The following is a 26167-nucleotide window of genomic DNA, read 5'->3' as shown; positions in this document are numbered from 1 at the left end:
CTTGGGAGAAACTGTAATAATAACACATTGGCTCAGGGGTTTCAAGTGCTGTCCAATGAATCAAGGGCTTTATCGTTATATTGGCTTTCATAATGATTTTTTTTAAAGTACCATTGACAACATCATTAGTAGCGATCAATGTCGTTCAATCCAATTAAAGTGGAGAAAAACAGGGTTCATAGGGAGTTCGGTGTACAGCAGGTTGCCATGGCAGGGCAACTGTATATCAGAAGCAGCATGGACCAAAATGTGTGTGAATTCACTGAAATCTTTATTCAGGAAAACCATCACCTCATGCGTCTGAGTGCGTTTGACCTGTTTTATTGAAAAACTTTCAAAATAAACAAAATGGCACAGCAGTATACAAACGTCATCAACGCACATGCACGGTCAGTCGGTAGAAAAACTGTGGGGTTCCCCTCTGTGGTGCATTTCTCATTAGAAAATAATTTACAGGCTAACTAACAGGGGAAGTGCTGGCTGGTAGTACACACTGACGGTGCGTACAAGACAACTCGGAAAGCTCCGATTTAAGTGCATTCATGACAACTGGGAATGCAAGCATCAAATGGGATTTTTTTATTTTATAGATTATTATTTTTTTTTTTAATAGTCATCCCACACAGAAATACCGGTCGGAATCTCTGGCACTATCCTAGAGCTCCGACCAGAATATCACTGACGTCATTATATTTCCCCCAGTCTGAGCTCGTTTCTTCAGGGATTGTTTTTTTTTCAGGGACTGTTTCAGAGTCAGGGGACCATCCACAAAGTGTGTGAAGTCGAAGTTATGGCGGTGAGGACAATCATTCCAATTGGACATTGAGTGGAAACAGTGCTTAATGTATGGGGTTTAAACATGAGGTTTGCGTACATGGAAAGGTATTTTTTATATTTCTTTAAAATTAAAATATCCAAGACATACCTAACCGATAAATACAGATAAATGTAAAATTCCAAAGTTAGTGGTATTTTGAGACAAAAAAAGAAAATATATATAAATTATTTTCAACCACATCGGGACCATTTCTTAGTTTCATCCAATCGAGAGTTGAAAATGAGCATTACATGAGATCACTAATCAAACGGAAATAAAAAGACAGAAAGAAAGTGATTACAAATGAAAGAGTAAATATCATAGAAGTGTTTTTGGTCAGAGCAGAGTAGGACCGTTAGCAGTAGAGAGAGCTTTGGGTTGTGGGCCGGGCCGAGTGGTGGTCCTGCTCTTAGGCTTGTCGTATTTTGGAGGGGGTATAGGTCTTGTCCACAGACTCGTCCTGTAGAAACATGTGCAGGCAGCGCTCGTTCTGAGCCAAAGGGTGACCAGCCACTCTGAAACACAAGACAGGAAGAGACAGAGGTTATGAATACCTGTTGTTACAGTCTGTCTGACATGGTTACAAAGTACATGCTAACAAAGAACACATTCTGTTCATACATTTTATTTCTGGAAACATTGTCAATACAATCCTTGACCATAATGACTTCCTTACTTATTCCTCTTCCTTCTCATAAGGAACATAAATAAGGCTTCCATGAGAGCGCACCGCGAGAGACATTGACCATAATTGGACAGTCAAGTACTACTCCAGTCTCCTTTTCACCTGATTTATAAAACTGAAAAGTTTTCAGGAGGGTAACAAAATGTGCCCACATTTTCAGCAGGTTTGTTTTCAATTTCTTTCAATGTCCAAACGGTCAGGTCAAGTGCATTTTGGAAGACCACTGACCTATGTCTGATGGTCATGGAGAGGGAATAGGGAGCACCTTTAATAACTGTTATTTTAAATTGGCAATTGATGAAGTCTCCATGTTACATCTGGAGCCAGAGAATTTGATTAAGAGCAAGAATTACCATTGAGGTCAGGTAGAGGGTAGAGGGTAGAGGTATAGAAGCAAAGTAAAAGGGAGAGAAAAGAAAATAAGGGGGAAAGAAAGAAAAAATTGAAAGATAGACCCATTTTCCATGACTGCCGTACTCATCATCCCACGTACTCTCAGCTACAGTCTAAAATGAGAAATATTTCTGAAAGCCAAGCATGACCAAGGGTTCACGTACTGGTCAAACAGAACAATGACAGAGGATTTGAGGAGGCTTCCATTTGCCATTAAATGAGCCCCACCCCTCCCAACACTCCCCGACTAAAAAATAAATAAATAAATAAATAAATTGATTGGCAGGGTTCAATTAAACTGTATCTCACCTGGCCTCTAAATCGCACCCGACCCTGTCCCCACTCCTCCATCCCAAGTCTGATGACAAATCTCACCTTTCGTTTTTCAACAACATGGCCGACTAACTTCCCTCCAAACTTCACTGTGCTGCTCTCTCCTCCTCTGCTGGGTTGTTTACCTCCAGGAAAAGGGTTTTCCTCTCACAATGCACTCAATCACAGATTATAAAACAGCAGAGCGAACCAGCTCCATTCCACTGTGCAGCTATTAAGTCTAAACAATGCTATGATCAACAGTAGCATTTAATTGAAAGAAAAATACAAATAAAAAAATCTTAATTACCAACATATTCTCAGCTCCCTTGAAAAACCAATGTATGGTTTTACATACTTAATATTCTAACAGGTAGCATTCGCCACATTTGCACATGAAACAAAGATAATAACCAAGTCTGCAATCAAAGGAAATAATTACAGTCCCACTCTAACTTTTATTGTTCTCGATATGGGGGTGAGAACACCTTGGGGTAAAAAATAAGCAGGGGTGCACACACCATGCCTCAGGAAACCACTTGCTGTAATTTGAGACACAATTATCATAAATTACACATCTAAAATAAAACAAAATGTAGGAAGGTAGGAAGTACTAAGGGACACACTTCTTGTTCGTTTACCAGGTAATTATGAAGGAGAATTAAGGAGGGGGGGGAGACGACATATCTGGCTGTGTGTGTTCAGTCTGTTAAAACACCGAGAGAGGGAATCTAATTGATCAACTGATTTATGTTAAGTGTTTCATAGACTCCTAAGGTTAAGATTGAGCTGAAAGTGTCTACATTGATATGTTTAACAAACACACATGCTTACATGTACGCTCTCACACGCCTGACATCAATCAAAAAGTAGTAATATCACAAAGCAACACCCTGATTCAAGGAAGCAGAGGATCTAGGGATGACTGTGTAAACTCACTTGTTGAGGAACTGCTCCAGCCCAGCTCTCCGCTCCTCGATGAAGGAATCGTCAAATATCCCATCGTCCCCTCGGAACGGAAGCTGTCTGAACAGAGCCTTCCCGGGGAGAGGGGGGACCACCACCTGAGAGAAACACACACATACATTAGTGGCATAAACCAAGTGAAAAACTTTTAGCGGTTTTACTGTTCTGTTTCTCTGTTTGGATTTCCCTTTTTCTGTTTAAAGTGTACCGAGACTGCTTTACACCCCCCATAGATGGCTCACCTTGCTATCTCTCTCCAGCTCCCCTCTGAGCCACTCAAAGTCGCTGTACCTTCTCCGCACACGAGACTCCTTCAGCTTGAAGATGGGCAGGTTGGTCTAAGGGAAAAAACGGGGATAAAAAAATAAAATACATAAGCCCCGTGCAAACCAACTGCGTTAAAATGCATGCGTTCCGGCAGAAGTCCTTTCATTTGAAATGGGAGGCAATCCGCACTATTGCGACTCAACGGCCGGACAAGGCTGCAGTACGTGCTGTGTTTCTCATGCGTTGGATTTTTCTAACTTGTTTGTTGCTTTGCCATGCGGTCTCAGAAACAGAAGATAAACTGAAGATTTGGGTGATTCTGATTGGGGGCGGCAGGTAGCCTAGCAGTTAAGAACATTGGACCAGCAACCAAAATGTTGTTGGTTCGAATGCCTGAGATGATTAGGTGAAGAAGAAGAAAATAATAATCTGTCAATGTGCCCTTGAGCAAGTCACTTAACCCCTAATTGCTCCTGTAAGTCGCTCTGGATAAGAGTGTCTGCTAAATGACTAAAACGTAAAAATGTGATTGCATAAGAATTACTGTACCACAATGTGATGGAGTCTGTTTGCACACAGGGTTAAGGGGAACCAGAGCACTGTAGGGTAAACAGACTAAGGTCAAAGATTTAAAGAGTTTAAATAACACTAGGGACCACTCCAGGGGAGTATTCATTACACCGACTCTGTTGCAAAACAATATACAACAGAAACTGTTTATTGCAAATGTAAAACATGAGTTTTTATTGGACAAATTCAGGTAGATCCGTCCCTGTTCCGTTTGGTTCTTAAACGGTATCCGTAACGAATAGAACCCAGGAGAGAACTAAAGCATTGTAGATCGTGTGAAGTATGAGTCCGTGCTAAATGATGCAGGGTTCTCCCCAGGATTTTTACTATGGTAGTGCTGGCGAGGCATGGAGATTTTTGCATTTATTTAACACCCATAACTGTCATTTCCTGCAATCTTAAGATTTTTGTTTGCCTTACTGTGCCTTCAGAAAGTATTCATACCCCTTAGACTGAATTCAATATAGATAAAAAAATAAAAACCTCTACACACCATAATTAAAAAGTGAAAACATTTGTATACATTTTTGCAAAATCGATAGAAAATGAAGCACAGAAATCTAAATTTACATAAGTCTTCACACCTCTGAGTCAATACATGTTAGAATAACCTTTGGCAATGATTACAGCTGTGAGTCTTTCTGGGTAAGCCGAAGAGCTTTGCACACGTGTATAGTACAATATTTACACATTCTTTTTTTAAACGCTTCAAGCTCTGAAGTTGTTTGTTGATCATTGCTAGACAGTCATTTTTAAGTCTTGACAGATTTTCAAGCCGATTTAAGTCAAAACTGGAGCTGAGGCCACTCAGGAACATTCAATGTAGTCTTGGTAAACAACTACAGCGTCCGTCCGTCCATCCACACACACAGGGGCAAAAAAGTATTTAGTCAGCCACCAATTGTGCAAGTTCTCCCACTTAAAAAGATGAGAGACCTGTCATTTTCATCATAGGTACACTTCAACTATGACAGACAAAATGAGAAAAAAAGTAGGATTTAATGAATTTAATTGCAAATTATGGTGGAAAATAAGTATTTGGTCAATAACAAAAGTTTCTCAATACTTTGTTGGCAATGACAGAGGTCAAACGTTTTCTGCAAGTCTTCACACACTGTTGCTGGTATTTTGGCCCATTCCTCCATGCAGATCTCCTCTAGAGCAGTGATGTTTTGGGGCTGTTGCTGGGCAACACGGACTTTCAACTCCCTCCAAAGATTTTCTATGGGGTTGAGATCTGGGCCACTCCAGGACTTTGAAATGCTTCTTACGAAGCCACTCCTTCGTTGCCCGGGCGATGTGTTTGGGATCATTGTCATGCTGAAAGACCCAGCCACGTTTCATCTTCAATGTCCTTGCTCATGGAAGGTTTTCACTCAAAATCTCACAATACATGGCCCCATTCATTCTTTCCTTTTACACAGATCAGTCGTCCTGGTCCCTTTGCAGAAAAACAGCCCCAAAGTATGATGTTTCCACCCCCATGCTTCACAGTAGGTATGGTGTTCTTTGGATGCAACTCAGCATTCTTTGTCCTCCAAACACGACGAGTTGAGTTTTTACCAAAAAGTTATATTTTGGTTTCATCTGACCATATGACATTCTCCCAATCTTCTTCTGGATCATCCAAATGCTCTCTAGCAAACTTCAGATGGGCCTGGACATGTACTGGCTTAAGCAGGGTGACACATCTGGCACTGCAGGATTTGAGTCCCTGGCGGCGTAGTGTGTTACTGATGGTAGGCTTTGTTACTTTGGTCCCAGCTCTCTGCAGGTCATTCACTAGGTCCCCCCGTGTGGTTCGGGGATTTTTGCTCACCGTTCCTGTGATCATTTTGACCCCACGGGGTGAGATCTTGCGTGGAGCCCCAGATCAAGGCAGATTATCAGTGGTCTTGTATGTCTTCCATTTCCTAATAATTGCTCCCACAGTTGATTTCTTCAAACCAAGCTGCTTACCTATTGCAGATTCAGTCTTCCCAGCCTGGTGCAGGTCTAAAATTTTGTTTGTTTTGACAGCTCTTTGGTCTTGGCCATAGTGGAGTTTGGAGTGTGACTGTTTGAGGTTGTGGACAGGTGTCTTTTATACTGATAACAAGTTCAAACAGGTGCCATGAATACAGGTAACAAGTGGAGGACTGCGGAGCCTCTTAAAGAAGAAGTTACAGGTCTGTGAGAGCCAGACATCTTGCTTGTTTGTAGGTGACCAAATACTTATTTTCCACCATAATTTGCAAATAAATGCATTAAAAATCCTACAATGTGATTTTCTGGATTTTTTTTCTTCTCATTTTGTCTGTCAAAGTTGAAGTGTACCTATGATGAAAATTACAGGCCTCATCTTTTTAAGTGGGAGAACTTGCACAATTAGTGGCCGACTAAATACTTTTTTGCCCCACTGTACACACACACACACACACACACACACACACACACACACACACACACACACACACACACACACACACACACACACACACACACAGCTCCAAAAAATAAAGGGAACACTTAAACAACACAATGTAAGTCCAAGTCAATCACACTTCTGTGAAATCAAACTGTCCACTTAGGAAGCAACACCGATTGACAATAAATTTCACATGCTGTTGTGCAAATGGAATAGACAACAGGAAATTATAGGCATTTAGCAAGACAACCCCAATAAAGGAGTGGTTTCTGCAGGTGGTGACGACAGACCACTTCTCAGTTCCTATGCTTCCTGGCTGATGTTTTGGTCACTTTTGAATGCTGGCGGTGCTTTCACTCTAGTGGTAGCATGAGACGGAGTCTACAACCCCATCAATGTGAGCTGTGGCAAGAAGGTTTGCTGTGTCTGTCAACGTAGTGTCCAGAGCATGGAGGCGCTACCAGGAGACAGGCTAGTACATCAGCAGACGTGGAGGAGGCCGTAGGAGGGCAACAACCCAGCAGCAGGACCTCTACCTCCGCCTTTGTGCAAGGAGGAGCAGGAGGAGCACTGCCAGAGCCCTACAAAATGACCTCCAGCAGGCCACAAATGTGCATGTCTGCTCAAACGGTCAGAAACAGACTACATTAGGGTGTTATGAGGGTCCGACGTCCACAGGTGGGGGTAGTGCTTACAGCCCAACACCGTGCAGGACGTTTGGCATTTGCCAGAGAACACCAAGATTAGCAAATTCGCCATTGGCGCCCTGTGCTCTTCACAGATGAAAGCAGGTTCACACTGAGCACGTGACAGACGTGACACTCTGGAGACGCCGTGGAGAACGTTCTGCTACCTGCAACATCCTCCAGCATGACCGGTTTGTCGGTGGGTCAGTCATGGTGTGGGGTGGCATTTCTTTGGGGGGCCACACAGCCCTCCATGTGCTCGCCAGAGGTAGCCTGACTGCCATTAGGTACCGAGATGAGATCCTCAGACCCCTTGTGAGACCATATGCTGGTGCGGTTGGCCCTGGGTTCCTCCTAATGCAAGACAATGCTAGAACTCATGTGGCTGGATTGTGTCAGCAGTTCCTGCAAGAGGAAGGCATTGATGCTATGGACTGGCCCGCCCCTTCCCCAGACCCGAATCCAATTGAGCACATCTGGGACATCATGTCTCGCCCCATCCACCAATGCCACGTTGCACCACAGACTGTCCAGGAGTTGGCCGATGCTTTAGTCCAGGTCTGGGAGGAGATCCTTCAGGAGACCATCCGCCACCTCATCAGGAGCATGCCCAGGTGTTGTAGGGAGGTCATACAGGCACGTGGAGGCCACACACACTACGGAGACTCATTTTGACTTGTTTTAAGGACATTACATCAAAGTTGGATCAGCCTGTAGTGTGGTTTTCCACTTTAATTTTGAGTGTGACTCCAAATCCAGACCTCCATGGGTTGATAAATTTGATTTCCATTGATAGTGTGATTTTGTTGTCAGCACATTCAATTATGTAAAGAAAAAAGTATGTAATAAGAATATTTAATTCATTCAGATCTAGGAAGTGTTATTTTAGTGTTCCCTTTATTTTTTTGAGCAGTGTATATATAGCCTTGTTTTAGGTTATTGTACTGCTGAAAGGTGAATGTCTCTTCCATCATCTGTTGGAAAGCAGACTGAACCAGGGTTTCCTCTAGGATCTTGCCTTGCATAGCTCTATTAAATGTATTTTATCCTACAAAAACTCCCTAGTCCTTGCCAATGATAAGCATAGCCATAACATGATGCAGCCACCACCATGCTTGATAATATGAAGAGTGGTACTCAGTGATGTGTCGGATATGCCCTAAACATAACGCTGTGGATTCAGGACAAAATTAATTATTTTACACGTTTTGTTTTACTTTAGTGCCTTATTGATAACATGATGCATGTTTTTTAACATGTTTATTCTGTACAGGCTTAATTTTAACTCTGTCAATTAGGTAAGTATTGTGGCGCAACTACAATGTTGATCCATTCTCAGAGTTTAATGACTTTGATAGGAGAAAAGTCCCCATTGGCCTCATGGTGAAATCCCTGAGCGGTTTCCTTCCTCTCTGGCAACTGAGATAGGAAGGACACCTGTATCGTTGTAGGGATGGAGTGTAATTAAAACTTCACCTTGCTCAAAGGGATAGTCAATGTCTGCTTTAAAAAAAAAAGTCAAAAGTTGACACCTACTCATTCAAGATTTTTATTTGATTTTTACTATTCTCCATACACTGTAGAACAGTGAAGACATCAAAACTAGTGAAATAACACATGGAATCATGTAGTAACCAAAAAAGTGTTAAAACAAAATACATTTTATATTTGAGATTCTTCAAAGTAGCCACCCTTTGCCTTGAGAGCTTGGCACACTTGGCATTCTCTCAACCAGCTTCATGAGGTAGTCACCTGGAATGCATTTCAATTAATAGGTGTGCCTTGTGGAATTGATTTCCTTCTTAATGCATTTGAGCCAATCAGTTGTGTTGTCACAAGGTAGGGGTGGTATACAGAAGATGGTCTTTTACCAAATAGGGCTAAGTCCCTATTATGGCAAGCAAAGAGAAATGACAGCCCATCATTACTTTAAGATATGAAGGTCAGTCAATACGGAAAACTTCAAGAACTTTGAAAGTTCCCTCAAGTGCAGTCGCAAAAACTATCAAGCGCTATGATGAAACTGGCTCTCATGAGGACCACCACAGGAAAGGAAGACCCAGAGTTACATCTGCTTCACAGGATAAGTTCATTAGAGTTACAAGCCTCAGAAATGGCAGCCCAAAGAAATGCATCAACTGTTCAGAAGAGACTGCGTTTATCAGGCCTTCATGGTCGAATTGCTGCAAAGAAACCACTACTAAAGGACGCCAATAATAGGAAGAGACTAGCATGGGCCAAGAAACATGAGCAGTGGACATTTGACCATGGAAATCTGTCAATTTTTTAAAACTTTTGGTTCCAACCGCCATGTCTTTGTGAGAGTTGGTGAACAGATGATTTCGGCATGTGTGGTTCCCACCATGAAGCATGGAGGTGGTGGTGTGATGGTGCTTTAAAAATGGTGACACCGTCTGATTTATTTAGAATTCAAGACACACTTGAAGAATATAAATAAATGCATTTGTTAAACACTTTTTGGTTACTACATGATTCCATACAGTGTTATTTCAAAGTTTTGATGTCTTCACTATTATTCTACAATGTAGACAATAGTAAAAATAAAGAAAAACTCTTGAATGACTTGTGTCCAAACTTGTAGGCCTCCTTGCTCGCACATACCTTTTCATTTCTGCCCACAAATTTTCTATGGGATTGAGGTCAGGGCTTTGTGATGGTCACGCCAATACCTTGACTGTTGTCCTTTAGCCATTTTGCCACAACTTTGGAAGTACGCTTGGGGTCATTGTCCATTTGGAAGACCCATTTGCGACCAAGCTTTAACTTCCTGACTGATGTCTTGAGATGTTGCTTCAATATATCCACATATTTTTCCTACCTTATGATGCCATCTATTTTGTGAAGTTCACCAGTCCCTTCTGCAGCAAAGCACCCCACAACATGATGCTGCCACCCCCGTGCTTCACAGTTGGGATGGTGTTCTTCGGCATGCAAGCCTCGCTCCTTCTTCCTCCAAACATAACGACGGTCATTATGGCTAAACAGTTCTATTTTTATTTCGTCAGACCAGAGGACATTTCTCCAAAAAGTACGATATTTGTCCCCATGTGCAGTTGCAAACCGTAGTCTGGCTTTTTTATGGTGGTTTTTGAGCAGTGGCTTCTTCCTTGCTGAGCAGCCATTCAGGTTATGTCGATATAGGACTCGTTTTACTGTGGAGACTTTTGTACCCGTTTCCTCCAGCATTTTCATAGGGTCATTTGCTGTTGTTCTGGGATTGATTTGCACTTTTTGCACCAAAGTACATTTATCTCTAGGAGAAAGAACACGTCTCCATCTTGAGCGGTATGACGGCTGCGTGGTCCCATGGTGCTTATACTTGTGTACTATTAATTGTACAGATGAACGTGGTACCTTCAGGCGTTTGGTTCATCATTGGGAGCAATTCCCAGACTTGTGGAGGTCTACAATTTTTTCTGAGGCCTTGGCTGATTTCTTTTGATTTTCTCATGATGTCAAGCAAAGAAGTACTGAGTTTGAAGGTAGGCCTTGAAATACAGCCACAGATACACCACCAATTGACTCAAATTATGTCAATTAGCCTATCAGAAGCTTCTAAAGCCATGACAATTTTCTGGAATTTTCCAAGCTGTTTAAAGGCACAGTCAACTTACTGTATGTAAACTTCTGATCCATAGGAATTGTGATAGTGAATTATAAGTGAAATAATCTGTCTGTAAACAATTGTTGGAAAAATGACTTGTGTCATGCACAAAGTAGACTTGCCAAAATTATAGTTCAACAAAAAAATTGTGGAGTGGTTGAAAAACAACTTTTAATAACTCCAACCTAAGTGTATGTAAACCTCCAACTTCAACTGTATATACATAGAGTGCATTCAGAGTATTCAGACCCCTTCCCCATTTCCACATTTTGTTACATTACAGCCTTATTCTAAACCTACACACAATACTGCTCAGTTTGGCTGGGTGGCCAGCTCTAGGAAGAGTCTTGGTGGTTCCCAATTTCTTCCATTGAAGAATGATGGAGACCAATGGGTTCTTGGGGACCTTCAATGCTGCAGATATTTTGGTACTCTTTCCCAGATCTGTGTCTCGACACAATCCTGTCTCGGGTGCGCTACGGACAATTCCTTTGACCTCATGGCTTGGTTTTTGCTCTGACATGCACTGTCAACTGTGGGACGTCATATAGACAGCTGTGTGCCTTTCCAAATCATGTTCAATCAACTGAATTTACCACAGGTATACTCCAATCAAGTTGTAGAAACATCTCAAGGATGATCAACTCAATTTCGAGTCTCATAGCAAAGTTTCTGAATACCTATGTAAATAATGTATGTTTTTTATTATTTTGAAATTTGCAACAATTTCTAAAAACCTGTTTTTGCTTTGTCATTATGGAGTAGTGTGTGTAGATTGCTGAGGATTTTTTATTTCTATAATCCATTTTAGAATAAGGCTGTAACATAACGAAATGTGGAAAAAGTCAAGGCGTCTGACACAGCACCTTCTTACATTCTTTGGGGAAAACCCGGTGATGATATTGATACTAGACTGGGATTTACAAAAACTAATTTTCAATAGGTCTCACAACACACTATGGTACCATCAACCCTTCCACCACTACTGTGTAGTAAACCAAGTGCTACACAGCAGCCATTTTGTCCCAGAGACACGCACCACACACTGGCTACGAAGAGTAGATGCAGCGTGAATGACACAGGCTTGCCATTGTGCCGTTTGGGCCTAGCCTTGTGTTAGGTACTCTGTGGCAAATGACTTTGTTAAGAGCCATACAAATAGAAAATTCAATTGGAAATTGAAATCCTGTATTAAGGACTGAAGAATAAAAGTTTGCTCTTACAGGGCTCACCAAGGTCTGATGCACTTTGGATGAGCTGAGAGAAAGAGAGAGAGCGCGTAGTGCTAGTTAATGAGCACTGGAGATTACATTTCATGAAATGTTTCGACATTGACATACACCACTGAAGCGTACAGCAGCACATTAGAACACAATGCCAAAGCTCTTCACCTGTCATGACAGCAGCATCCTGTGGCCATCCCAGCCACAATACACAACCTGGAGAGAAAAAGAACATTTCCCCATAGACAGCAATCGCAGAAGGTCAGAATTCATGGAGAGCCACAAGAGCAGAAACCATTGAGCTGTTGGATGGATGAATGCAGGGCGATGTGTGTGAGCAGTGGCAGACTGATCGATGAGCAGGAGAACGAAGGAGTGTGTCAGTGTGATAAAGAGATGGATAGGTAGCTGGCACGCTGAGTAAATAGATTAATAAATGGGTGGGATGAGGGGAGGGGGGCTACATGGACTATGGGGGACTAATTAAGAAAGAGCAGAAGTGGCCTTTTCGTTCTCATGGTCTCCCTCGCTCTCTCTCCCCCCGTCCCCTCCTCTTCATATTTTCCCTCTCCTATAATAAGTCACTGTTTTGCCCTTGAGACCCCTCTTGAGTCTTTTTACTGGGAAAAACACGAACCATACTCTCCTCTTCTGTCCTCTCTTCTCTGCCTGTTCCTCTCTTTTTGCCCTACCTCTTTAAAATTATGGATTTTTCTACTCTACATTAATGAGGTAGAAGAGAGAATTATTTTGGAAGGATTTGAAAATAATAAATTCAAGTTATCAAATAACAATTGCTAATTTTTTTATTACCACAAAAAACTACAATGAAGTCAATATGGTAATATCAGAACAAGTATTAAAAGTGGCTGAAAAATAAGATTTTGCCTCATGTTGGGGTTCTTCTGACAGTTGATAATGGAGGACAAAGAACAAGGTGAGGGAAAAAGGTATAGAACACTACACGGAGAACTGAAGGAATGTTTCTCTCTAGTTACACCTTTCTTTCCCATCCTTCACCTCTCCTTACCCCCTTTTTCTTTCTGTAGTTGTATGTCCTCTCTCATTTGTCTACCCAGCCATTCGCTCTCCTCTTATTTCCTTCCCTTCTGTCTCCAGGTGAGGTTGTCAGCCACCCCCTCCTTCCTCTCAGGTCACAGAAGGGGATTAGCCTAGGTTTAAGAGCCCCTCAGCTGTAGCCACTGCCTTCCCTCTCAGTGGGCTGTCCCCCAGTGTTCTGGTACCTCACAGCACGGAACGCTTCACGGAACACTGGGAAGTTAATCCCCACGACAACAGATCATGGTTACAGGTAATCTGCCACCGCCGAGACGCTAATCCCATCAGGCCCAGTCCCGACGCTCCCACACAAAACACACACGAGCAGAACTCTGTGTGTGGAGAAACAGGTGATAGAGTTAGAAAACTCTCAAACAAGCTGCACAACACACACTTAACTTTTGGACAATTCTGGTACACTCAAACTACACTTTCCAAATGTTCAATCTTGGGCTTGCTGGTCCACACCCCTGCCTGGACCTCAATGCTCAGGACAAAAGAGAGAGAAAATGAAAGTCACCTGCGCTTTCAATCACCACCCCATCGCAACCTATGATTAAGAGATTGGCGTTAACGGTGAGAGGAGAGGAAGAGAGGACAAGTCAGGTGAAAGGTGAGTAGTCAGCTCGCCCACACTTTTCGGTCTCAAACAAACACTTCTAATTTCACACATACAAACACGAACACCACCACTCCCCATGTAAAGAGGCAGTGCGTGGGAGCTCTACAAGTCAAAGATCAGGTTTCTGTCCTCTTCACACCTGGCTGTAGGTTGGGGCTGGGGGGGTGTGGTTTGGGTGGGGGCTGAGGGCGTGGTGTGTGTATGACTCAGGTTACGGACTAAGGTATTGATTGAGACACCCTGGACCACCCTAAACCCATAATGTCTTTAGTTCAATCGAAGCCTACCTTTATTTCTTTAGTTATTCAAAAAGCACACTTTGTTTCTCTCACTATCACAGATCAGTGGTGGGATAGGGGTGAGTAATAGGAGGGAGGGGTCATAAGCCTTCTGTAGGGCGCAAGAAAATCTGTGTAGCAGAAAACAGACAGAATGCAGACATTAAAAAGGAATACAACAATATTCAAAAATGTATTGAACTTAGTAGGAAATCAAGTAAATGTATTGAACTTACTCTAAAACTCATTTTGAGGCGGAAGGTAGCCTAGTGGTTAGAGCTTAGGACTAGTAACCGAAAGGTTGCAAGATCAAATCTGACGTTCTGCCCCTGAACAAGGCAGTTAACCTGTCTGGCCCACCCGGGACGCAACCGCACCCCCTGCCAACAATAAATGCAAATGCGCCACGCCAAATGCTAATAGCACTCGTTAAAACTCAAACGTTCATTAAAATTCACATGCAGGGTACTCAATTCAAGCTACACTCGTTGTGAATCTAGCCAACGAGTCAGATTTGTAAAATGCTTTTCGGCGAAAGCACGAGTAGCTATTATCTGATAGCAGGCAACACGCCGAAATACCAGAAGGGGACGTAAACAAAGGAATTATCGTAGCCGGCGCTACACAAAACGCAGAAATAAAATATAAAACATTCATTACCTTTGACGAGATTCTTTGTTGGCACTCCTATATGTCCCATAAACATCACAATTGGGTCTTTTTTTCCCGATTAAATCGGTCCTTGTGTACCCAAAATGTCCATTTATGAAGACCATCAGATCCAGGAAAAACACATTTTTTAAACGCAACGTTATTTTTTTAAATTAAAAAAGTTGCCTATAAACTTTGACAAAACACTTCAAACTACTTCTGTAATCCAACTTTAGGTATTACTAAACGTTAATAAACAATCAAATTGATCACGGAGCGATCTGTATTCAATAGGCACAAGTTTGGGAAACGTAGTCAACTTTTCCGGTTCCATTGTTTACAGCTGTGGACTTGACAACCGAATGTGGCTATTACTCAGATGACCAACGATTTAGTTGAATCGAAATCACAACACTGGCGACATCGTGTGGAAGCTGTAGGAACTGTATTCTCAGCCTTCAGTATTTTTCCTTCCAATAGACAATACATGGACTGGCGGATTGATTTTTTCTCCGTCGATTTTGTGACCAGGTTTTCTGGCGATTTTGACCACGGAACTCGTTCTGTTATAGTCACAGACACCATTTGAACCAGTTCTAGAAACTTCAGAGTGTTTTCTATGCACACATACTAATCATATGCATATACTATATTCCTGGCATGAGTAGCAGGACGTTGAAATGTTGCGCGATTTTTAACAGAATGTTGAAAAAAGTAGCCCGATCTCTAAGAGCTTGACTTGCCTAGTTGAATAAAGGTTCAATTTAAAAACGGTTTACAATTAATGTGCCCAAGTTGATAACAAAAGATGAACAAAATGCATCTGCGATTCGTATTTTCCTGCAACTTTCCGAAACGGCACAGGAACGCCCCCGTCTGTGTGTGGTGCGCTCATATGTCCGGTCTCGTCTTCACTTTGTGTCGCCGTTAGTGATAATGCTAATGATAACTGTCTGCTGGCTGATGGAAAGGCTTTCCCAAAAATCTTGTCAATTAAAAATGTTAACTACAAAAGAGCCTATGCCTACCTGGCAGAAGGATATCATGTTTATTTGCAACAATCCAGTAGCCAATTGTTTTGCAAACTCTGAAATCACATGAGCACTACAGAAACACCACTAACCAAATAATGTCTTTGGCTGGTGTTGCGTGCTCACTTGAATTAAAAAGCAACATAACCCGTTGAAAACTGCTTATATGGCAACGATGTGAGTCATGAATAACTGATAAGTCAAAATGTATTAGAATGTGTATAATTTTGGTAATAAGTCAGTCTCGTCTACGACGGAGCTTGGAACATCCATAAATAAAGGTTTGGTTTTGATTTGACAATGTCCATTTACCCACTAACATGAGGTAAACATTTTTTAAATGTATTTAACCTTTAACTAGGCAAGTCGGTTCAGAACAAATTCTTATTTACAATTACAATGACGGCCTACATTGGCCAAACCCAGATGACTCTGGGCCAATTGTGTGCCGCCCTATGGGTCTCACAATGATGGCAGGCTGCGATACAGCCTGGATTCGAACCAGGGTAGTGTACTGTAGTGAAGCCTCTGGCACTGAGACGTAGTTCCTTAGACCACAGCGCCACTCATGAGCCCATCTGCGGTGATTGCTCTCAATCCAATAGCATAGCCTGTGAGACACATCTGTCCAGCAGCTCCAACTTTGTTAACATATGACAACACATCGCACATTTTTTTTAAACTTGTGAAATACTGCACCAAAGACCTTTGATGTAAAATTATGCAACTAACACATTCTAGGGCAAAATTCATTACATATTTTGAGGAATTGAAATGGCTTCTGCATCTAGTGTTGAGGACAAACATCATTCACCAAATGCTGAATCGTTGAGGAAACAAGACCGAAATCAAATTTTTAGAAACACACTTGCCAATAAGTATGCTCACTGGCTCTTTAAATGGTAACTACAACCAAAATTCTAAATGTCTTAGATTTTTACCTCAAAACGTGGTCTCCTGATGTGGTTTAAACTTGAGGTCGACCGACTAATCGGAATGGCCGGTATTTTTGGGCGCAGATTTCCGATAATAAAAAATAAATAAAATGTATTTGTCTTTTTTATACCTTTTATTTAACAAGGCAAGTCAGTTAAAGAACACATTATTATTTTCAATGAAGGCCTAGGAACGGCCTTGTTCAGGGGCAGAACGACAGATTTTCACCTTGTCAGCTCAGGGGTTTCAATCTTGCAACCGCACAGTTAACTTGTCCAACACTAACCATTGCACTCCACGAGGAGCCTGCCTGTTACGCGAATGCAGTAGAAGCCAGGGTAAATTGCTAGCTAGCATTAAACTTATCTTATAAAAAACAATCAATCATAATCACTAGTTATAACTACTAATCCAGGTTAGCAGGCAATATTAACCAGGTGAAATTGTGTCATTTCTTTTGCGTTCATTGCACGCAGTCAGGGTATATGGAACAGTTTGGGCTGCCTGGCTCATTGCGAACTAATTTGCAATTTGCAAGAATATTTAGACTTAGATAAAATACAGAACAGGTGGCATCCCTAACGGTTCCGTATTTCACTGAAATAATAATCAACTTTTTGTTTTTGAAATTATAGTTTCCGGATTCGATCATATTAATTACCAAAGGCTCATATTTCTGTGTGTTATTATGTTATAATCAAGTCTGATTTGATAGAGCAGTCTGACTGAGCAGCATCAGGCCCGTAATCATTCATTCAAACAGAACTTTTGTGCGTTTTGCCAGCAGTTCTTCGCAAGCACAGCACTGTTTATGACTTCAAGCCTATCAGCCTAATGACTGGCGTAACCAATGTGAAATGGCTCGCTAGTTAGCTGAGTGTGGGCTAATACTGTTTCAAACGTCACTCGCTTTTCGATTTGGAGTAGTTATTCCCCGCGGCTTTTGTGGAGCGATGGGTAACGATGCTTCGAGTGTGGCTGTTGTCGATGTGTTCCTGGGTCGAGCCCAGGTAGGGGCGAGGAGAGGGACAGAAGCTATACTGTTACACTGGCAATACTATAGTGCCTATAAGCACATCCAATAGTCAAAGGTATATGAAATACAAATGGTATAAAGAGAAATAGTCCTATAATTCCTATAATAACTACAACCTAAAACTTCTTACCTGGGAATATTGAAGTCTCATGTTAAAAGGAACCACCAACTTTCATATGTTCTCATGTTCTGAGCAAGGAACTTAAACGTTAGCTTTTTTACATGGCACATATTTTACATGGCACATATTACTTTCTTCTCCAACACTTTGTTTTTGCATTATTTAAACCAAATTGAACATGTTTCATTATTTATTTGAGGCTAAATTGATTTTATTGATGTTTTATATTAAGTTCAAATAAGTGTTCATTCAGTATTGTTGTAATTGTCATTATTACAAATAAAACAATTTGAAAAAAAATGTCCGATTAAATTCTTGACGCTACCCATCCCTGTCGCGGGATCATTTTCGTCAGCAACCGCTGAATAGCATAGCGCCACAGTCAAATAATATAACAAAAAAATATTCATATTCATGAAATCACAAGTGCAATATTGCAAAACACAGCTTAGCCTTTTGTTAATCCACCTGTCGTCTCAGATTGAAATGATGCTTTACAGCGAAAGCAATCCAAGCGTTTGTGTAAATTTATCGATAGCCTAACATAGCATTATGTACACTTAGCATCAGGAAGCTTGGTCACGAAAATCAGAAAAGCAATCAAATTAACCGTTTACCTTTGATGATCTTTGGTGTTCACTCACGTGACTCCCAGTTACACAACAAATGTTCCTTTTGTTCCATAAAGATTATTTTTATACCCAAAATACCGACGTTTGTTTGTCGCGTTATGTTCAGAAATCCACAGGAAAGAGCGGTCACGACAATGCAGACAGAAATTCCAAATAGTCTCCATAATGTCTTCAGAAACATGTCAAACGTTTTTTATAATCCTTCCTCAGGTAGATTTTAAAATATATATTCGATAATATATCAACCAAGTGTATAGGTTTTTCAATAACAGCGGGAGGAACAATGGCCACTACTCTGTAGCGCAAAAACTCACTCTGAGAACCCCCACCTATCCACTTACGCTATGTGATCTTTCACGCTCATTTTTCAAAATAAAAGCCTGAAACTATGTCTAAAGACTGTTGACACCTTAGGGAAGCCATAGAAAAAGGAATCTGGTTGATATCTCTTTAAAAATGGAGGATAGGCATGCATAGGAACAGAAGGGTTTCAAAATAAGAGGCACTTCCTGATTGTATTTTCCTCAGGGTTTCGCCTGCAATATCAGTTGTGTTATACTCACAGACAATATTTTGACAGTTTTGGAAACTTTAGAGTGTTTTCTATCCTAATCTGTCAATTATATGCATATTCTAGCATCTGGTCCTGAGAAATTGGCCGTTTACTTTGGGAACGTAATTTTCGAAACATAAAAATAGTGCCACATAGCTTCAAGAGGTTAATCGGTATTGGCTTTTTTGGTCCTCCAATAATCGGTATCGGCGTTGAAAAATCATAATCGGTCGACCTCTAGTTTAAACACAGTTGCGGACTGAGAACACCCAATTTGGTTATTTTTCTATTTAAAATAAATAAATAAATAAATGTTTTTCTGAGCGAAAACCTGGAAAAACAAAACCAGGAGTTGTATTAACTCAGAATTCTGTTTTTCAGAGAAAAGAAAAATGCATAACAAATGTGTTCCTGCGTTTTGTAAGCTCAGATCTAAAATGCTCCTTATTTTAAATTTCTGCTCGGCATCAGACAAATTTTGTGCTTCAGCTGCACTTCTCCACTCGGATGAGAATTCACGAATAGGCATTTTATCAGCAGGCATGGCGCTCTGACTGATGTGAAGCTACATTTCTCCTGTATTTTTCTCAGTGTAGCCTACTTTTCTCCAGTTAAATGCAAGATTAACATCAAGCAAAACATTAGGAAATGTACATGACTACATTTATATGATAAACATTAGAAATATGATGACCATGCATAGTTTGCCAGAAATACCTTGCTTTTTTATTGTAAACAAATGTATGTGTGTGTATGCTAGCCAAATAGCGTTGCATTTGTGTTGTCATCTGATAAAAATTAAAGCTATATTCTGCCGAATGTGTTGCACTAATGTATTTTCTGTGAAAGAAAACTATAGCTACCTGACGACTCTATTGAAGCAAAAAAAAACTTGACTTTTAATGTAAAACACATGTGAAATGGTATAAAATGCGGATTTTTTGATGGTCTGCGTTTTGAAAATGCAGATTTCTGAACTCTAACAAAGCCCCTGAAAACTGCGAAAACAGAATATGGGAAGTCAACGTAAACTACATGGCCGTCTCAGTCACCAGAAATCAACCCAATTGAACACTTGTGGGAGATGCTGGAGCGGCACCACCAACAACAAAACGCCAAATGATGGAACTTCACATGGAAGAACGGTGTTGCATCCCTCCAATAGAATTAGACACTTGTAGAATCTATGCCAAGGTGCATTGAAGCTGTTCTGACTCGTGGTGGACCAACGCCATATTAAGTTGGTGTTTCCTTTATTTTGGCAGTTACCTGTACCATGCTCATTTTGAATAATCACAATGACAATGCATTTTGAAATACAATACCTAGCTGGACCTGAGCAGTTAGACAAGATAAGAATGAATTACAACGGAAAGGATAATGTAAAAAGTGATTAAAGTTTGAGTTACTGCTATAACATCGTGTAAGTAGTTTTTCCATGAACAGCCTAGACTATGGTGATTAGGTTATGCTTCATACAGACAGAGAGCGAGAAAGCGAGAGGGAAAGCGCGACAGACAAAGCGCGACAGACAAAGCAAGGCAGAGCGAGAGAAACGTAAGCCTCAGCAAGTGAGTGCACAGGGTCCATTTCATAAACAACACAAAAATACACAACTTCCAACTACACTTCACTGAGCCAGTGGCCTACTAAAAGCTTTCACATCGCAGGAATAGAAACCCTTGAGTAACCCACCGCTGCATTAGAAATGCATGTGAAACATCATGTGTAGGAAGAGACAATACCATAGCTCATTAAAGACTTGGGGGAGAAAAGAGCCCAAACCCCTCAAGAGAAAGGTCACCCCTCTCCTGTGAAAATGGTTCAAGGCCGCCTATGCATTAGCTTTTAGCAGGATGGATTAAGTCAAGTTCGAGAGTGCCGCATCCCTAACCCCCCCTGCCCCCTTCTTACCCTCCCCTAGCTCTCCCTTTCAAAAATAAAAAGTATGAAAAATGGCAGCACAATACCATCTCATCGCATCATATTCTAAAAGGGAAAGAGGAGAGAACAATGGCGTTGGGGCCGTGGGTCTCCCCCTCTCTGTTGTTTCCCCTGTGCACTTTCCCTCTCTCGCCCCTACAGCCTTCCCTCGACTCTCTCCAACTCGCCTAGCTGGCAGAAAGCTGCTTTGTTGCCATAGTATCAACTCCCACTTTTGATACTGTCATTTCAAGTAGGATATGGTAGCCTTGATACAATATGTTCCCCATTTCCATTAAAATAGTTGTCAGAGAGGATGGTGTAGAGTTTGGATTATACTTGACTGTGCTTGACAAGGCCCCTCCACCGCCACCCCTCCCTATTTTATTAATGACCAAAATGGAAGAGAGAAAGAAAGTGGGGGAGGCCATGGGAGTGGAGAGGTGGAGGATTGGAAGAGAGAGAGAGAGCTGTAGTAAGAAGCCTTTTTACATGCTCCCGTCTGTCCATAAACAAAGTGAGATCCCAAAGTCCACACTCTTCTGTGTGCTCTCTGAAGGGGGAGATGGAGGCTACCAAAGGCAAGGTCTAATGTTGGTGGTGAAGCTTTCCCCCCCCCGTTATCCCGAGTTCAAAAACATACACTACTCTGTTGAGAGTGCGAGAGAAAAGTCCTCTCACCCTCACATCAAACTGAATCATTGAGAGACATTAGGACTGTGAAGAGAGCATCTCCTCAACATTCAAGACACGTAAAAAAATACCCTGAACTAAAGCCCATGAAAGTGAACTACCAATTAGGCTATCCAATATGTTAGCAATAGCCTTCTATTATCAGGGGGCTTATTTGAACAGTATATTATTAGCAGAAGACACCGTTTAAATATAACAAATGACAAACGGAAAGACCAAAGACAACATTCTATTATTTTACACAAGACCACATTTTCAGGTTTATAAATCTGCACACGTGAGTTCTAGGTTAACTTAAGGACATGATGCTGGTTTTAGCAGAGAAACTCACCATCTGCAACACACAACGCAGTTTCTGATATTCAATCAATTAGGCCTAAACAACTGACTGGTCACACTTTCTATCACAGGGACCCTAATGTCACCTTTCACCATGAAATGTCACACGAGTGACCATAAAATGACCTCTGCACTGACCATGAAAATGTTTAATAGGACCATATCAGCTAACACCGTAATATCACAGAAATTAACATATTACCAAACCATTACATGATTAAGGTATAATACTACTTGTCTGAAAGAGTTGTGCAACAGTTACCATAGATACTGAAGTGGGGACAGAAGGAGTAGTAGGAACCAAAGAAACAGGAACTCAAAGGGTGCGTTCCAAAACACACTCAGGCCATCTACTCTGATTTCAGAGCACTCTCGTCTGAGTGTGCCAGAGCGCAGAATAACTGATGAATTTACGAACGCTCAACACCTGTTCAATATGGCAGGTGTCAGTAAACGTTGGTAAAAAAGCGTAATTAATTTGCTGCCAGCAGCACAGTTACAGTCACCAACGCTCTGGATAACATAAAACTGCCTAACTAGCTCTGCAGGGGCGAGTAAAATGAAGTGTTCTCTCATTTGTGTCTGGAAGTAGCTAGCAAGCTAGCCAACGTTAGCCAGTTAGTTTGGGTGCTTGACTGCCGTTGTGAGGTCAGAACGCTCGGCTCAACCCTACTCGTTGGTCAGAGCGTCCAGTGTGCATTCTGAACCTCTCAGAGAGCGAAACGTTCTGAATTTACGAATGGACAATCTGACAACGCTCTGAATTTACAAATGCCCAGAGCGCACTCTGGCACTCCAGATTGAATTTACGAACACACCCAAAGTATAGAAGGTAGCCTATAGGAGGCATAGCAGTGAAGAGGTGACAAAAGCAAAGCACACATTTCACCTGTTAAAGGTCAGGTGTCATATGAGTAGATTTGATAGAGTCCTCATAGACTAAGGTGACTATTCTCTGGACTAGGCTGGGCGAGGGACGTTGGAGATGCAGGGCTATGGTGGATGGAGAGCGAGGGGGTGCTTTTGTGGCCTCCCCAGGGGGGTGGGAGTAGGTGGGGGAGCCCATACGAGGACGGGGATGAAGCCTTCCCCTCTCCTCAAACCAGCCTGATTCATTCTTCTCCCCTATCAATGAGGGGATTAAGAAGACTTTCAGTATGGCCGTACGGGCTCTCACAGCCATGGGATGGGAGGTGATGAGAGGGACTGGGGGGGTTGATCTACTAACATTTCATTGCATAAATACAGGGGGAAATATTATAGCTAAGCGGTGAGAGAACCCGAAACACAAGCAACACTGCAAAGCATTCCAAGCTGGCCAAGGTACCAGGCAGACCTTTTGGTATAGTCTAAACGCCTTTAGAAACAGGAGTAAAACACTTCCAAAGAAAGGGAGAAGAAAGGAAAGAGGAGAGAAGCGAAGCAAAGTTGACACCACGTTTGTTGAGAAGTGAGGGATGCTCCTCTTATCCCTGGCTCTTATGCAAAGCAGGGTCACAGAGGGCCATGAGGCGCACAATAAATGCTGATTACACGCATATGCTAATTATTACACGCTAATCAAGTACAGTAGCCTTATATTCAGCTCTAATGCCCGCAGACGGGCTTCTCTAGGTAGGGGGAAGCTATAAATACTATAGGGCCATGCTGCGCTAAACCACCACGCTACTGAAAACAACGAGAGACAGCCCAGACAATCACAGGGTTGACAGTGGTACGGTGATAACATGCTTAGCTCTTGATGTACTGCTTCAAATGCAATAATTCTGGTAATTTGTTTTGTATTATGCACTCTGTGTTGGAAATAGTGGTGTGAAACAAATAGCATAAAAGTAGAGGATGAAAACTAGAGCCTTTTCAGCAGCCTTAAAAAGTGTTGTGTTGGTAACTGGTATTGAGTTGGTACCTTTTAGCTTTCATATAAAATTTGAACAAGCTTCAGACAGGTTTTAAAATTGTGTTATACCCCATTCATTAAGTCTGTCAATCTTTATTGTCATGATGACATGTTGAGTAACTTTTTCCTTACAAGCAATCAATAGCGACTGATTTGAGGGTGAAACAGTTGATGACTGACTTTCACTCTCCATAGTAGTTTATAAATATGGATGATACCAGAGGTGAATCTCAAAAGTACTTCCTCGATTCCTCCCGTCCAATCCTCTCCCCACCAGAGGGAAGCAAGGAGGTCTAGCTTTGTGAGGACATGCATCTGTACTGTTTAACCCCCCAGCCCCCACCTCAGCAGAGCAGAAAGGAAATGCATGGGTAAGTAGACTGTGGGGCTCGCTGATGCGGAGTCTGGCTCAACATCCAGTCTTCATTCCAGAGAAGCTGGCCAGTAGTTTCAGTACACCAAAATGTCATAGAACTGTATTTTACACAGAGAGTCCCTTTATTGGAAAAGTATTGCTATGACTAATAAGAGAGGGGGAGAGAAAAACACTGGGACTCATCTGTATTTCTCAATATCCGAGTAGAGGCATAGAGAGGCAACATTTCTTGAGTGAGGGAGCTGGTCTCCAAGCTCTGCTTTTGGGTAGAGACTTAGCATAAAATACCATTTTATTGTGTTAAAATACACCCTTGTTGAGCACACCCCTGTCATAGAGTGTAAATGGTAGATAGTTAATGAGTTTGGGACTATAATGTTCTATCTACCATTTACACTCTATGACAGGGGTGTGGCTGGAACACAAGGATCTGTTAACGGTTTGTAAAACAATTAATTCGTTAAAGACAATACAAACTAGCTAGTTAGTTATATGGCTCCATGGCATTTGGCCATGAGGCTCTTGCAAACAGGACACAAAACAAGACCCACTGTCAACAACATATTTGTAACTTTCCATTGACTTCACATTCCTGAAGTCAGAGAAGCTAACAGTTAGCTAGCTACCTGGCTAGGCTATCGACCAAAACTGGAGGCCCATTTAAATAATATTGTATCAACACTGCTTTGATAGCCTCGTCAGAAATAGTTTAATATTTTTAATACAGAGCTGAATTGGTTAAATGCCAAGTATGTTAGTTAAAAAAAAACAACTAAATCCGCCGTCTAACTAACTGTTTGTTATAGCTACTAACAACTACCTACCTACTCCGTGGCTAAAAGCTAGTTACCCGATTTGACCATTCGAATATTGTCTACATCTGACTGGTCTCTTTCTTAGTGTAACCCTAACTAAACTCAATCCCCTTTATGAAGTTGACCAGGTCCACTGCCCTAAAGAGCAAGCTAATGGTTTGCCTATTTATTTGATTAGCTATCTTGTATGCTCACCTTCAGTCTTATTTCATACGTGGTAAACCTGGTCCGCCCGACACCGATCGTTTCAGGGTTGCTCACATCAATCTCTAGAAAGTTACTTGGGGGTCCATACGCGTCGTTCAAGTTCTGAGGCTTGGAGAATAGCCTCCTTGTATCAGCTATGGTATCAGCCATTTCTCCCCACTAGCTTGGTTAGCCGCAATCGCCCTGCCGTTTGGGTCCTTGTTATTCTGGATCCTTGGGACGTCCCCTATAATAATTATTATTATATTAATAAATGGGTGGGTGCTTATATTTTTCCTATTTCAAACATGTACAAGTGTGTATTAATACGCATGTATGAATAGTATATATTTTTTAAAATGTTTTGCATATATCCTAACTCTTCCTGAGACACCCTCCGAGAATGGGGTCACGGCAAGTGTCTACACATAGACATTAATACCAGGGTCGAGCACGTCCCTACCCCCATTGAAGTTGACATCATTTAAAGTGGTAAGGGTATTAAGGGCTTTAGTGTAGGAACGTCCCAAGGATTCCGGATAGCACTAACCCTTTCGTTTGGGGTTGCTCGCTCCACTTCCGATCAGCTGAGGAGCAGCTGACACTTGGCAGCTTCCGTGTGTTTTTGGCGCGTAAAAAAACGGGGAACTTGGAAATCTCCGATTTCAAACTTCAGCGTACTCAAGACAACTGGGAGCTCGGGAAAAAAAACTAGCTCCAGGAATAAAATTGTTTTGAATGGTCATCCAACTCGGAATTCCATGTTGAGAACTCTGGCATCTTTCTAGAGCTCCGACCTGATCACATTATGATTTGACCTCGATTTTTCTTAGTTCCCAGTTGTCTTGAAAGCGCCATACATTTACAATAGAGGTGCGTTCAGTTCTCTTGAACTTTTGCTACGTTGCGGAACAGATTATACTGAACGACATGTTGCCACAAAACGTTATTGAAGAAACGTTTGGTGGGTGCGCGAGGTGTGGCTTGAAGCAATAAATTACGTATTTAAAGGGAAATGGCCATGCTGAGAGCGTTCCTCAACCCAACCACTCTCCGTTTTTCAACTGG

General features: G+C 41.7%; 1 protein-coding gene across 1 annotated transcript; it reads right to left on the bottom strand.

Moving 5' to 3' along the window:
- Positions 1-305: 305 nt before the first annotated feature.
- On the bottom strand, positions 306-25350 carry snx3 (sorting nexin 3). Its single transcript, XM_064991369.1, has 4 exons — positions 25109-25350; positions 3416-3511; positions 3147-3271; positions 306-1332 (listed from the first exon to the last, which is right to left on the bottom strand). The coding sequence occupies exons 1-4, from the start codon at positions 25268-25270 to the stop codon at positions 1227-1229; spliced, it is 489 nt and encodes a 162-aa protein (XP_064847441.1). The 5' UTR covers positions 25271-25350; the 3' UTR covers positions 306-1226.
- Between the last annotated feature and the right edge of the window lie 817 nt (positions 25351-26167).

This window comes from Oncorhynchus masou, chromosome 16 (genome assembly GCF_036934945.1).
Source record: "Oncorhynchus masou masou isolate Uvic2021 chromosome 16, UVic_Omas_1.1, whole genome shotgun sequence".
NCBI classification, from domain to species: Eukaryota; Metazoa; Chordata; class Actinopteri; order Salmoniformes; family Salmonidae; genus Oncorhynchus; species Oncorhynchus masou.
This window is presented reverse-complemented; position numbering and strand designations above follow the sequence as displayed.